The 15,565-nt window shown below is 42.9% G+C and overlaps 1 protein-coding gene across 3 annotated transcripts in view; it reads right to left on the bottom strand.

Annotated features, from left to right (window-relative positions):
- PM20D1 (peptidase M20 domain containing 1) overlaps positions 1–10,173 on the bottom strand; it is a 33,108-nt gene extending 22,935 nt beyond the window's left edge. For 2 of the 3 annotated variants that reach the window (XM_019433675.2, XM_019433683.2), the window contains exon 1: positions 9,941–10,173. In XM_019433675.2, the coding sequence (XP_019289220.1) occupies positions 9,941–10,109 (169 nt within the window). In that variant the 5' untranslated portion in view covers positions 10,110–10,173. Of the gene's footprint in view, positions 1–990; positions 1,284–9,940 lie in introns of all 3 variants that reach the window. The other variant, XM_053909002.1, reaches the window with a different exon arrangement.
- Between the last annotated feature and the right edge of the window lie 5,392 nt (positions 10,174–15,565).

Raw genomic sequence — 15,565 nt, 5'->3', positions numbered from 1 at the left:
CTGGACCCACGGGGTCCAGGTCCTCCTGTGACAGGGGAGACGTGCCCCACCCCGGTTTGGGTGGCCTTTCTGTGGGAGGGCCCTGACCCCTGGCAGGATCCATGGAGCCCGAGAATTTTTACCTTTGGAGGCAGAAGAAGTGATGCTGGGAAAAGGGTAAAAGACATTGTAGTGACCTGGTGACTCCGTGCATGGACCAAGGTAGGAAAATTGGAATATAAGTGATGAGGGAGCATGGGGCAAGCTGAGGGCAAAGTACAGGCTAACAGCACGGCCTGCCCCCACCGTCCCGTGGAGTATGTGTGATACTCTTGGACACTCCTGGTGGCCCAAGAACAGGGGAAAGGAAAGGAAGCAAATGATTAATAGAGATCACAGTCATGCAAGACAGGAGTCTCCTTCAGTTTACAGATAACTTAGTAAACTGCAAGAAAAAGGCTATCTGATCCATAGCCTAATCTCCAGAAACCTATAGACTCCGATTCCTGGAGCCCTAATTTCACCCTCATCAAGCTGTAAGGGGGTATAAGTGCTTGCCATGGTGACGTGGGAAACAAAGGCAAGTGAAAAATTAAATTCCCTTACTGCCTACAGTCCATTGACAAGTCCTTGAAACAGGCAGTGACGTCCTTCTAGGAGCTCAGCTGCCTTGATGATGACACTCTGTTAGAAGCAAAAGACAATCTTGGCCCAACATTATCCTGACCTCCCAGGGTCCTGTAAGTCTAATACATAAAAATTCCTTTGGAAACTTCCTTTATCTCAACTCCCCCCCAAGATATATGCTGGGAATCATACTCCAAGCTTATGGTCCCCTGATAGACACCTGAAGGGTCTCATGACTGAGGTTTTACTAAGTGGTAATAAATGGTGATTTTTCTAACAGCAGCTAGCCCCTCAAGGTCCTGGAAACCTTGCTTCCAAAATTCCTTAAAGACTTATTACACTGTCTCTAATCCCCTCCCAACCTGAGAGTATATAATCAGTTACCTGTCACAACCCCGGTGCAGCTCTTCCTGCCCATGGGTCCTATCCCTGTGCTTTAATAAAATTACTTTTGTGCACCAAAGACGTCTTCAAGAATTCTTCCTTGGTCATTGGATCCAGGCCACCCACCATCACCCCAAAACCCCATCAATAAGTACTGCTTTGGGGGTTGGGAAATCCTCAGAGACTGAGTGCGTGTGACTGAGACATATCCCAGATACGAAGGGAATGAGGAGTCTCTACCCATGGTTCCATTCTCCCGCAATGGAAACGGCTGGCGACAGATGCAGTCGGTTCTGGAAAGTGCAAGAAACCTCCATTAAGGGGGATTGAGCATCCCAGGGAAACTCAGGGGCAGGAACTAGCCTGGTGGAGGATGAGGAACAAAAACTCCAGGCTTAGGGGTAAGGGAAGAGACACCCAGAAAGAGGCGGGTCTCTTCGGATTCCCCCAGCTAGTCTGCTGGGGTGAACGTTATGGTACTGGGAGGACACTCCTTGTACAAGGAATAAGGACAAACATAAAATGATCAAATTCTGCTGTTTCGTTTGGACTAAAGACCCAATTAAAGGGCCATCTGTTTTTTGGCTCAGAGGAAGACTGATCTATAGGGCCCTTTATGTGAATGACAAGTTCTAGTACACTGGAGGAAAGGGATTATACTCTCTGAAACTGAGGAAACACGGGATGTTCTTCAGTCACCAAGGACTCTCCCTTGGGATGCCTTTTAACCCACTGGAATCAATTCAGATTGCAAGATCTAAAAAACAAAACAAAACAAAACAAAAAACACAAAACTGATCTTTTGTAATACTGGGGTCGGTCAACACTCCTTAGGAGATGAAGTAGATTAACGGGACACTAATTTTAATACAGACCTCTTCTGTAAGAAACAGGGCAAATGGACTGAGGTACCCCGTGTCCAGGCTTTCTGGCCCTACATAAGGATCCAGAACTGAGGGCCTTTTGCAGAACGTGTTTGCCCCAATGTGTTTGGCTAGTAAACTCCCTCTTGATATACTGGATGGTTGTCTAAACAGGCCTCCAAAAAAACCGAGGTTGCTGGAGGAGCTGTATGTGGGGGTGTCTCTCTCATTCATTTCCTGGGTTAATGACTATGATAATTAGAGCCAGTTGTCTGTGGTTAGTCTACACTAGGAGGGAGTTTTTAAGCAGTACTCCCAAGCAGCTGCCGAAACTCCTTCCTTTTGTTTTGGGGAAATTCCCTGTCTTCTCCGGTCTGACATAGACTCCGTATTTCCACTTCAGTTGGAAAAACAAATAAACAAAAACCAAACAAACAAAAAACCCCAGGACGTCTGCTCCTCCCTCTGAGCTGACAAGGTTTAGAACTGGGAATCTTCTTTCTCTGTCTTCTGCTAGCACCTCACCTCTTCTGCCTTCCCCTCCCTCTCCTCCTGTTCTGGCACCACCTAAGGGTGCGTCCTGCATAACTGATTCCGAACCCTCCTTGGTGCCTCCCACACCATTGGCTCCTCCCACCCTCCATGTCAAGGAGCAAAGAGCACCCACTTGGGTGGCCCACTTCAGATTTCTCCCACTGGTGTCCCAGGTAAAAACTGATAATGGGGAACAAGTGATTGACTTTTAAGCGGATGCAGGTAGAACATAGTCAATGTTTAAAAACTAATTTGCAAGTTTGTTGTTTAACTAAGATAGACACGTGTTTAGAGTTACTAGCATTAAATATGAAACTTGTTCTCCTGGCCAGGGTGTTCAGCCAGCTGAACAAAAGTTTCCCAATGTAGACCCTGATTAGGACAGTAATGACCTTGGGACAGGGTTAGGATGTAGGATTTAAGAGAGCTAATAATCAAAGGAATCAGGGAATCAGCTCCAAGATGGCAGAATGCTGGTAAGGCTTTTGGGATACAGTAAGAGGAGGAAGCCCCAACTGATTTCTTACAGAGGCTTAGGGATCCAATGAGGAAATATTCAGGCCTAGATCCAGAGGACCCAATGGGGCAAGGTCTCCTGAAGGTTAATTTTGTCACTAGAAGTTGGCCTGATATTTCCAGAAAGTTATAGAAGATGGATGGATGGAATGCGAGGTGGACAGAATTGCTCAGGGAGGTACAAAAGATTCGTAAAGAGGGATGAGGAGAGACAAAACCAGAAAGTAAAGATTATGGTAACTACTGTGGAGAAGATGATTGAAAGGAAAGGGAGAAACAGAGGACCCCCTCGGGGTGGAAAATGAGTAAGAAAACAAAGGCAAGAGAAATGTAGCTGAAATAAATCTCCCTGCAGCTCCCTGACACCTGAAATATTCAGAGAGTGACCTTCCTCAAGGAACTCATGGCAGCCTTGATGTTTTTGTTTTATTAACCAGGTTTACTTAAGGTTAATGAGTTCCTGTTGTCTCTGTTGCAGTTTGTTAGCAATAAGATGACTTAAAAAGATGGCTTATTCTATCTCAAGTTTTCATGGGTAATTGTTAAGATAGTTTTCAAAGTCTTTGATAGCCTGAAACTTTAAAGTTTTGCTTGCACAATACAAGGGATTAAATCCATTGGATACCTAATGAGATAAAATGCTAAAACACTGATTGCTAAACATAGGTTTGTGCTTTTAAGTTCTTATTGTAGAGAAACTGAGGCTATTTGGGTCTGTTGGTAAACATGCTTTGTGCTTGACAGATTCATAAATTTGCCATAAGTCACAGTTCACAAATGGTAACTACTTATTTTTCACTGGTGACTAAGGTTTCTAAAAGTTAAAATTCTGCTAGATGCAGTTAAGACTGATGGAAATAAGGAAAGCAACTTTGTACGTAAAAGTAGCTATGTAAAAAAAATTACCAAAAAAAATGGAAATACATTTTTGTTGGAGGTAAAAGAAAATAATTTTGTCCTAAGTGAGACTGGTCGTTTGGAGAGGAATGGCTTGGGACAAAATCTAAATGCAAAGGAAAGTTGTAGAAGGTTTGTGAAAGGAAATCTTTGGAAAGGAATCTTATGTGTGGTCAGGATGGACAAAGGTTAAAATGCTTTTAGGAAAAAAAAAAAAAGGGTAAAGTTTTTTTTTTTTTTCTCCTTTGTCTGCCCAAAAAGATGGAAAGAACTATGATTTGCACCAAAAGGGCAGGGCAGCTCTCTCTTTTGACTTATTTTGCTCAAGCCTTGGTTGAAACTGCCCCTGTTTTGATCCAAAGGCTGGGCAGATGGAAGCAGTGTCCTCACTGGCGGCTTCCAAATGCTCCGCATGTGTGTTGTTTCTGCAGGGCGGAGGAATGGGTGCCTGTGTCATGTGAGGGATGACACATGAAGGGCTTTTACCGGGATACATGGGAGTCATTTGGCTACACTTAGCCCAGTGTGTGCCGACTTGTACCAATCTAGTGACTTTAAATGGACACCCACATGGCTGGAACATATTTGTGTGGGCGTTGCTGGAAAAAAAAAAGGCAAGGGAATAGACCTTGGCTTTGGGCCTTTGAGCCCCCCTCAATGCCTGATTTTATCCTTAGGAAAAGGTTTTTGCCAGCCTTTTAAAATATATTGTAAAGAGGAACAGCTTTATTATGATTGATATGTAAATTTCTGTTGGGCCAAAATAAAATTAATGCATCCCTCGACAACCAAGGGAATCTTGCTTGGTCATAGTCAATGCCCCCAAAGTCCCACAGGGAGGAAACTGGAGGGGTAGGAGAAACCGGGGAAGACGGGTCAACTCTCGGTGGTAGGGTCAAGGCTGGGTAAGAGCAAGTACTCCCAGCACCTTGCAAGACTGACAGGACTTTCGACTTCCAGTTGGATAGCCAGCCAAAACATGGGGCCTACGGATGAGGCTTCTGCTGGCCAGCAGTCAGAGTCAAGATGAGGTTTCTCCCGGCTAGCTATAGGAAATTGAGATAAGGGATGCCTTTTCCTTCTTTTTCCTATAGATGGGCAAATCCCCAACCAAGGCCAATGTTCCTTTGGGATGTATTCGGAAAAACTGGGATGATTTTGATCCACAAACCCTAAAGAAAAAGTGATTCATTTTCTTTTGCACCAAGGCTTGGCCCCAATACAAATTGGAGGAGGAAATCTGCCGGCCATAGGGAAATACCAATTGTAATGCTATGCTACAGTCTGACCTGTTTTGCAAACGTGAGGGGGAACGGGGAGAAATCTCCTATGTTCAGTGTTCTGGGGACCTTAAGAGAAAATCGAGATATGTGTAAGGTCGATCCTGGCCTTATGGGCAACTCTTTCCGAGGGTTCACAATGATGAAGGGAGGGAACTAACGTCCCCTTGCCCGTACCCAAAGCAGACCTAGAAAAGGAGGAAGGGAAGTCTTCTACCCCAACCTTCTTCTCCTCGGGACCTCGATCCAGACTTAAAAACGTGCACTTCTGCTCCCTACTGCCCACCTTACCCAGGCCCTCCCCGTAAGGTAGCAGGTGCGTTGCCACTACGAGAAGCTAGAGTGCTGGAAGGAGAAACACGGGAAGGCACCACCAAGATAAGATTTACAAGAAACCTTTTCATTGCATGACTTAAGACAGGTAAAAGAATAGGTAAATTTTCTGATGATCCAGATAAGTATATAGAGGCTTTTCAGAATATTAGGTATGTTTTTGAGTTGACTCGGAAAGATACAATGCTTTTATTGATTTAGACTCTTCACGAGACAGAAAAGCGTGATGTTTTGGCAGCAGCCGAGAGATATGGGGATGAGCAACTCCTTAATTCTCATGGGACTGGAGGTCCTATAGGGACTCCCAGTTCCCTACTGGGGTTCAGGCAGTTCTGCCCCAAGACCCTAACTGGGACTATGATAGTCCCATTGGAGAAGGGTATTGCTGCCACTTCCAAGCTTTGTGGGTAAGGAAATCTAAGGTTAAACCCTTAAATTATGCTAAGTTAGCCACCATTTTACAGACACAGGATGACAGCCTGGTGGCCTTCCTGGAAAGGTTAAAGTTAAATATACGGCTATCTCCCTGATAGCCCCCGAAGCTGAGACGATTCTAAAGGACAAATTTGTCACTCAATCGGCCCCAGGTATTTGAAGGAAGCTGCAAAAATTGGCTGTTGGCCCGGAAGGGACCCTGGAGAAGCTCTTACGAGCTACCAATTGGGCATATTACAACTGAGATAGAGAGGAGAATAAGGAACAAGAAAGGAGGCTTAAAAAAAATCTAAGGCCATAGTCGTGGCCTTATGCACTAGGTCAGATTAGACATCCCGAGGTTCTGGCACCAAGTGCCATTTATGTGGCCGATCACGGCACTGGAAACAAGAATGTCAGAGGGGACAACAGAAGTCGAAACCCCATAAGCCATGCCCCTTGTGTGGAGACATTCACTGGAAAATCTGAATGCCCTTGGGGGCCTCAGTCTGCAAGGGCTCAGATAACCAGTGTCCCTGAAAGAGACTGATGGACCTGGGGTTCTTCACAGTGGCTCCCTTTGAACCAACTGTTGGAAATCCAGAGCCTTGGGTAACTGTGGAAGCAGAAGGAAAACCGGTTGATTTCCTTCTTGACACTGGAATCACCTTTTGTGTCCCTCCTTTCCACTCCCGGCCACAGCCGTCCAAACACGGCATATTACAGTGTCTCCAGAAAACTTCTGACGAAACGTTTCTCTCAGCCACCGGGGTGCATATGGGGAGACTTTTTTTTTCACGTTTTTTTTGATAATGCCAGAGAGCCCCACTCCCTTGCTAGAAAGAGACAATCATGACTGAATTAGGGACTATAGTGTTACTAGCTCCAGGACAGATAAACAGTTGTCTAAACGTACAGTAATCTGGATATAGAAGATCAATTTTTCCTTGAGGTAAAATTAAATACACCTCAGGGAGTTGTTCCTTGGAAATTGGATGGCCAAAGGAAGATTTGAGGGTTGAGAACCAAAAACTAGTTCAAATGCTTAACTATTCTAAGAAACAACATCACAAGATCCAAATAAATATGGAAGAGGGAAGAAAAGCTATACTTAAATTAAAAAAAACAAAAAGACCAGACAGGTCAGGGACTTTGTGGATGGCTACAATGCATCTTCCCATAGTGTGACCTCCTCCCTAGGAGACATTGCATTTGGAATATTAATGCTTGTTAGTCTAATAATCTTTTTGTATGTCATTTGTAGAAGCTGTTGCATGTATCAGAAAAATAAGAAAATTTTGCTAGCCCAGACATTCCAAATACTTTTCCATTATTTTGGACCTCTGGATGGACTTCTGAACCTGCCCTCACTGCCATACCCCTGTCATCCCCCCCTTTCAGCAGGAAGCAGTTAAGATTGGTTGTCGTCCCAATCCCTAATGGCAGTTAGGAGTCACGTTTTCGAAGGGGGGGGGGCGGAATATGATAGAAAAGATAGGATTCAGTAGGCAGAGAGGGAAAAGATTAGGACTTGAGGTCCCTGGGTGGAAAACAAACAAACAAACAAACAAACATTTTGGAACAATCCTGGGAGTAATCTTAAGATTCCTCTTAAGAAACAAACATCTGTGGGAATGCAAGCTGGTGCAGTCACTCTGGAAAACAGTATGGAGTTTCCTCAAAAAAACTAAAAATAGAACTACCTTACGACCCAGTAATTGCAGTACTAGGTATTTATCCAAGGGATACAGGTGTCCTGTTTCGAAGGGACCCATGCACCCCCATGTTTATAGCAGCACTATGACAATAGCTAACGTATGGAAAGAGCCCAAATGCCCATCGATAGATGAATGGATAAAGAAGATGTGGTATATATATGCAGTGGAGTATTACTCGGCAATCAGAAAGAATGAAATCTTGCCATTTGCAACTACGTGGATGGACCTGGAGGGTATTATGCTAAGTGAAATTAGTCAGTCAGAGAAAGACAAAAATCATTATGACTTCACTCATATGAGGACTTTAAGGGACAAAACAGATGAACATAAGGAAAGGGAAACAAAAATCATATAAAAACAGGGAGGGGGACAAAACAGGAGAGACTCATAAATATGGAGAACAAACAGAGGGTTACTGGAGGGGTTGTGGGAGGGGGGATGGTCTAAATGGGTAAGGGGCACTAAGGAATCTACTCCTGAAATCATTGTTTCATTATATGCTAACTAATTTGGATGCAAATTTTAAAAAAAAGAAGAAGAAAAAAAAAAAAAAAGAAACAAACGTGTGTGCCTTGTGCCCAAAATAACCTATAAATAAAAATGGAATCCACTTAGAAGAGGGATTGTGAGAAGTGAGATGACTCATTTTCAGAATATGAAATATGAAATATTTGAAATATGAAATATGAAATATTTCAGAATATGAAATAAAAACTGTGCTGTGAGTTAACAATAGGTTTACAACCTATTAGAAATATGTATGAACCGCCCCCCCTCACCGAGTCCCAAACCCTTAGACACTTCACTTCCTGGTTCTTCTTCCCCCGCCCCCCTCCATTTCACGGCTTGGCAATGAGCATGCACCAAAGAACTGAAGTCTGTGTCACCTCGAGGAATGTACATTTGTTCCAATCAGACTTTTTGTCTTATGTGGGCATAGGTGACTTCCGGGTAAGGCTATAACCTCTGTAGTACTCAGCCAATGAGGAATCAGTGGAGGGAGTTGCGCAGTAGGAGATAAAATTGCCTGCATAACTGCCCCGGTGTGTCTGTCCATCAGACACCCGCTCTTGCAAGAATATTGACTAAAGCCTCACCTCACTCCCCTCTAAGCCTCCGTGTCCCTCCTTTGGGTCAGTGGGCTTATTTCTCACACCTCTGGAATCAGTTTTTCTAAGGATCAACTCTACATCACAGCCCAACACATAGATGGAGAAGTCAAGTTTCAAAAAGATGAACCTGTATGAGGCAAACTCAAAATCTGAACTCAAGTGCTCAGAGTTGGAGCAGGAAGCATGTGGCTATATAGTTGTGTGTGTGTGTGCGTGTGTGTGCGTGTGTGTGTGTGTGTGTATGCCATATAAGTATACGTAGGCCATATAGCCATGTGGCTATAAGGTCTCTACTTTGGGTTCTTTAAATAAGAAAGATTTTTGCTTTCTTCTGGGTAAAGAGACTGGTGAGCAGCTGTCCACTGGCTTTCAGAGAACTAACTATTCGTGCTGTGCTTTGGGAAAGCTCTATTCTGACTCCTGGCCAATCGCTCAAGCACATGCACAATATACATTCAACCACAGGGGTTAGCTTTTGGTCCCTGAATCTGCCTGCACATGTTTATGTAGGCAGTTTCTTTTGATCCACTACTTACTGAAAGGGAAAAGACTGGAGCTAAGCCCAGTGGTGAGGAAGGATGTCATTATCCCATAGGATCTAGCACTCAACAGACACTTTCCTTTTTTTTCTCCCAGAAAATGCAGACTGAGAAAGCAAATGAGTTTTTAACCTTGGTTTGAGGTGTAGGGGAAAGACGTCTTTTAATCAGGAGAGGAAGTTTGGAACACCCCACACCCCTTTTTGGAGTCATCTGGAGCCGGGAGGATCCTACAAGCCATAGGTGTTATCATCCAGTGCTCACTCCTTGCTGTGGGGTCCCTGGGGAAGTTCATTTAATTGACCTAAGCTTCAATTTCCCTCCTCTGTAGATAAGATTAAGATACTTTAGTCTTATCTTAAGATATTGCAGAGACTTAACAGAAGTGAAAACTTTCGAAGGTTAAAAGTACAAATAAAATCTATTTCAATACTGAGACAGAGAGTATTGGCCAGGGTGAAGGTCAAGGCCACAGGGACGAGGGTGGAGCTAAGAAAGGTTCCAGGCTAGGCAGGGAACACCAGAGTCCGCAGAAGCCAGGTCTGGGGCAAGAGTGTCATCGGCAAGTCTGGGGACGAGGTGCTGGGACGCGGGCTAGGGCTGGCTTGGGGCGTGTGGCGGAACTCCAGTTCCAATGGCGGACCCAGTGCCGTAGAAGTGGGGAGTGAGCCCACTTCTTCTCCTTGGCCCAAGGAGAGAGGGACCTGTATCTGAGCATAGGTGGGCGAAGAGGCCCAGGCTCACCTTTCAGCGCTTCCTTCATCGCAACGCGCTCGCCTTGGCTGAACTCAGAAGGGATTTGCGACGCCCTCTGATGCTTCTGGCCCCCCAGGCCCTTCGATCTGGACATTGTGGAGATACCCAGCAGCAGCACAGCCGCCAGGGCCAGCACGCAAACACGCAGCGGAGCCATGCCTCTCTCCAGGCTGCAGCTGGAGTTTGGACCTGAACGACTAGCCCGCGTAGGTCTTCCAGTCACCGCTCCAATTACCACAGCTGCCTTAGCCCCACCCTATTCCCAGATCTGACCAATCGCCGCTTGCCTGGGGCTACGGAACACCAATTCACGGGAAGGCTCCGCCCAGAGCCGCAGGGTCTTTTGGGAGTTGTGGTTTCTTCGCCTGGGACAGGCAAAAGTAGGGTAGAGGTGAGGGCTCCGGTTAAACGTCAGGGCTTATCTGCGCTTGATCTGCTTTGAGATACTCAGAAATCCCTGGTCACTCTATGAGAAGTCAAACTGAAGGGCGAAAAGGTAAAATAAAATGAACAAAGCGTACCAGACCTTAATCTGCTTCTCACTTCTGAAATTCAGGACTTGATTACCATCCCCCCAGATTCTGTGTTGGAGCTCTGCGGGGCCCCTGGCTTTCTTTACTCTGAGATTGAAACAGTATTACTCCATCTATAGACATTGCTTTGGATGATCAGTTCAGAGGGCTTGCTCCTATTTAGCAATTCACTGAAAGTGTTTTTGATATTAATGTTAGTGCATTTTTGCAACTCTAGGCAAATACATTAAGACTGAAGGATTTTGAGAAAGATTATGTATTAATAATTTTGGTGTATTTAATAAAATGAGATTTCATAGCTATTCAGGATACAGGATCATTTTGGAAAAAAAAAAAAAACTTAAAGACACAGAGAATAAAATTAGATTTATTGGAACCAGAAGAAACCATTCCTTTCAGATCCCTTGATACAATTTGATCTGCCACCAGTCACATATTTTAGAATTTTCTAGGAAAAAAATCAATAGTAGGGCTGCATAGTTACTCATGACCAAAGCTGCAAATTCACACTCCTGGTGTTTCCCAAAGCTCAGAGAGGGAGTACTTTGCCCCTTTCAGTAATCCTATTTAAACAAAACAAAACAAAACATGGCCCTCCCCAGAAAAACTACAATCATGTATTTACTTTTCAGTAACAATCTAAAAACAGTATTATGGGAGTGCCTGCGTGGCTCAGTGGTTAAGTGCTGGACTCTTGATTTGGCTCAGGTCATGATCCCACAATTGAGTGAGTTCCAGCCCCATGTCTGGCTCTGAGCTCACACCTGAGGACCTTCTTGGGATTCTCCCTCCCTCCCTCTCTCTCTGCCCCTCCTGGCTCAGCTGGCAATCTGTCTCTCTCAAAATAAATAAATAAACTTTAAAAAAACAAACCAGTATTATGAAACATGTCACACATACAGAAAGGTGTAAAGAGTAATATAATGTAGGGCGCCTGGGTGGCTCAGTCAGTTGAGAGCCCCACTTCGGCTCAGGTCATGATCTCATTGTTCGTGGGTTCGAGCCCTGCATGGGGCTCTGTGCTGACAGCTCAGAGCCTGGAGTCTGCTTCTGATTCTGTGTCTCCCTCTCTCTCTGCCCCTCCCCTGCTCCTGCTCTGTCTCTCATTCTCTAAAAAATAAATAAGCATTTAAAAAAATTAAAAAAAAAATAATATAATGAACATTTCTGTATTCACCACCCAGCCTAAGATCTAGAACATTAAAAGTAGAGTTGAAATGAGTTATTTTATTCATTTAGTTTTTTGAGAGCAAGAGAGTGCATGTGAGAGAGGGACAGATGGAAAAACAGAGAGAATCCCAAGCAGGCTCCGTGCTCAGCAAGGAGTCCAACATGGGACTTGATCCTACAAACTGGGAGATCATGACCTGAGCCAAAATCAAGAGACATATACTTAAATCAACTGAACCACCCAGACACCCTGAGTTGAAATGAATTTTTATAAGTGTGAACATTGGCAGAATATTTTTTATTTTTTATTTTTTCAAATTTACATCTAAATTAGTTAGCATATAGTGAAACAATGATATCAGGAGTAGATTCCTTAATGTTCCTTACCTGTTTAGCCCATCCCCCCTCCCACAACCCCTCCAGTGACCCTCATTTTGTTCTCCATATTTATGAGTCTCTTCTGTTTTGTCCCCCTCCCTGTTTTTATTATTTTTTTTTTTATTTAAATTTTTTTTAAACGTTTATTTATTTTGAGACAGAGAGAGACAGAGCATGAACGGGGGAGGGGCAGAGAGAGAGGGAGACACAGAACCGGAAGCAGGCTCCAGGCTCTGAGCCATCAGCCCAGAGCCCGATGCGGGGCTCGAACTCACAGAACGTGAGATCGTGACCTGAGCTGAAGTCGGACGCTTAACTGACTGAGCCACCCAGGCGCTCCCCTCCCCCCCCCGTTTTTATATGATTTTTGTTTCCCTTCCCTTATGTTCATCTGTTTTGTCTCTTAAAGACCTCATATGAGTGAAGTCATATGATATTTGTCTTTCTCTGACTAATTTCACTTAGCATAATACCCTCTAGGTCCATCCACATAGTTGCAAACGGCAAGGTTTCATTCTTTTTGATTTCCAAGTAATATTCCATTGTATATAGAAAAAAATATTCCATTGTATATATATACCACATCTTCTTTATCCATTCATCTGTCAATGGACATTTGGGCTCTTTCCATACTTTGGCTATTGTCGATAGTGCTGCTATAAACACGGGGATGCATGGGTCCCTTCGAAACAGCCCACCTGTATCGCTTGGATAAATACCTAGTAGTGCAATTGCTGAGTCGTAGAGCAGTTCTATTTTTAGCTTTTTGAGGAACCTCCACACTGTTTTCCAGAGTGACTGCACCAGCTTGCATTCCCAGAATTTGTTAGTGTTTTAAATCAGTAGTACTTTTTGTTCTCTTATATAATAAGTCTGTATTTCAAAGTCATAAACATGTCTTAATATGTTATCTTTTTAAAGGTTTAAACTTTTACAGTTTAGCGTAAAGTTCTTAATCTGTCTGGAATTGACTTTTTGTAAATAGTATAACATCAGGGTCTAATTTTACTTTATTTTTCCAACTAGATAACCAATTTCCCCAGCACCAATCATTAAATAGCCTATCCTTTCCTCAAAGATATGTAGTGCTGACTCTGTCATTTACTATGTTTTCAGACATGAATGGTCCTGTAATTGGGCTTCCTATTTTTTTTTTTGTATTGGTTGCTTGTTTATTTCTATGCTAATATGACTATCTTAATTACTATCGCTTTAAAATATGTCTCCATATCAGGTAGAACATGTTTCTCCCTTAGTCTGTTAATATAGTGAATCACATTAATAAATTTTAAAAATGTAAACCACTCTGACATTCCTGGGATGTCCTGGGATAAATCCTACTCAGATAAATCCCTACTGGATTCTTGCAATTCTGTTTATGAATTGGATTGGGCTATAGTTTTTCTTTTTTATAATGTCCTTTTGTGGGTTTGATATCAAGGGTATAGTAGCCTGAGATATCTAATTAGAGAATATAGTAGAGATTTCTAACCGCCCCCAACATCCATTCTCCTTTTTTTCTAACAAGAATCCTGAGTTTTAGCTCAGTGTATTGATATCCAGCTGAAAGACCACATTTCCCAGGCCCTTGCAGCTGGATTTCCCCATGTGACTGCGTCTGGAGAATGGAAGAGAAGCAGAAGTGTTGCATGTGATTCAAGGAATTGTTTTTATGGACATGCTCTTTATAAATCCCTCCCTCCCTGCTCAGATGTGATGACCCTGGTTCTAGCAACCATGTTGGGCCATGATGGTGAGTTCTATACCAAGGGAGGGCAGAGAGCTGAGCTGGAAGTAGCCTTAGTCCCTGGGGAGCCTCGTGGAACCACTAGACAAGCTCTTTCCTGTCTACCTTTGGGGTTATTTGTACTGAGAGAGAGAGATGTGTATTTCTACTAAATTTAAACTATTAAAGGAGTGACCCTCCTCCAATCTTTTTTTGTTTGTTTGTTTTTTTGAGTCCACTTTGGTACATCATATTTTATTAGTGATTTATTCATTTCCCTAAGGTTTCAACGTTGTAGTAGTTAAGAATTTAAGCTCTGGAGCCCGATTGCTTGGGTTGAAATCTTAAGCTCCTACATGTTCATGGAGTTGTGTTGAGTGGGAAACTTACTTAACCTTTCTGACTCTCAGTTTCCTCGTCCATGAATGAGTATGTGCTTGGAGAATTAGTATGTACTTGGAGGAGTGCATAGCTTATAGTAACCACTCAAGAAATGTTAGCTATACCATTGTTACTATCTTTTCCCCTTTGCTTTCTTTGAATCGGTTTTCTTTTTCTAACTACCATGGTTGAACATCTGGTTCATTAATTTTCATCTTTTTTCTTTTCTTTTCTTTTCTAGTAATAAAACCTTATTTTTAAGGTTTTATTTTTAAGTAATCGCTGCACCCAAAGTGTGGCTCCAACCGACAGTCCGGTGATCAAGAATCACACGCTCCACCGACGGAGCCAGCCAGGTGCCCCATCTTTTTTGTTTTCTAGTGGAAACATTAAAGACTATACATTTTCTTCAAAGCACTATTCCCGGCAGGTTTTTTTTTTTTTTTAAAGATTTATTATTTTTAAGTAATCTCCACGCCCAACGTGGGGCTTGAACCCACAACTCGGAGATCAAGAGTTGCATGCTCTACCGACCCAGCCAGCCAGATGCTCCTGGCATAGTTTTGGTATGTAGCATTTCATTATTGTTTAAGTCTGAGTGTTTTTAATTTTCCATATTATCTCTTTTTTGACTCTGAGTTACTTAGAAGTATTTTTTAAAATTCTAAATGTGTATTTTTTGGTGCAAGTTATCTTTTGTAATTGATTTTTAACTTCAATGCATTGTGGTTAGAGACTGTGGAAGGATACTTATTCTTTGAAATTGCTGAAAAATGCTTTAAAGCCTAGACTATGATCAACTTTTGTCAGTACTTCATGTGTACTTAAGAAATATACATTTTAATTGTGTGCACCATTCAATACATGTCCATTAAATCAAGATTGTTTACTTTGCTGTTTAACTCTCTCATACCACGCTTTTTTTTTTTTTAATCCATATGATTTATCAACAGTGAGAGAAATGTACTGAAATCTTCCATCGTGTTGGTGGATTTGTCTTAGCTCCTTGTTTCCCTCTAGGACAGTTCAAAGCAAGGTCCGCTTTCTCTGGAGGTGATTTGCTTTGCCTTGCTGTAAAGCCATCCAAACACATGCATTTATTCACATTTCAAAACCACTTTATTACCAAAATGAACAAAAGGAGAATGCTGTTTAAATTAAATAAATTACACAAACATCTCGAGTCCCCGGTCTTCCCTGGGAACCCCATCATCACAAGTCAGTATCACTAAGAACATTCAAAAGTATTGAAATTCTGGATTATTTCATCACCTTGCCCTCCTTTTCTGCCTCACTCATGTCCAGAGAGTGGTCTGTTTGAATTTGCTTGTGTTCTTTTCAAAGTATTCCAACGGTGAAGTTTTCTTCAATGTCTCCCTCTCCCCCCATGTGTTTCCAATTTTACCTCCACCGTCTAGACACTTG

This window comes from Panthera pardus, unplaced genomic scaffold (assembly GCF_024362965.1).
Source record: "Panthera pardus isolate Hobbes unplaced genomic scaffold, ASM2436296v1 HiC_scaffold_21, whole genome shotgun sequence".
NCBI lineage: Eukaryota > Metazoa > Chordata > Mammalia > Carnivora > Felidae > Panthera > Panthera pardus.
The sequence above is the reverse complement of the archived record's forward strand: the minus strand, read 5'-3'. Positions and strand labels throughout refer to the sequence as shown.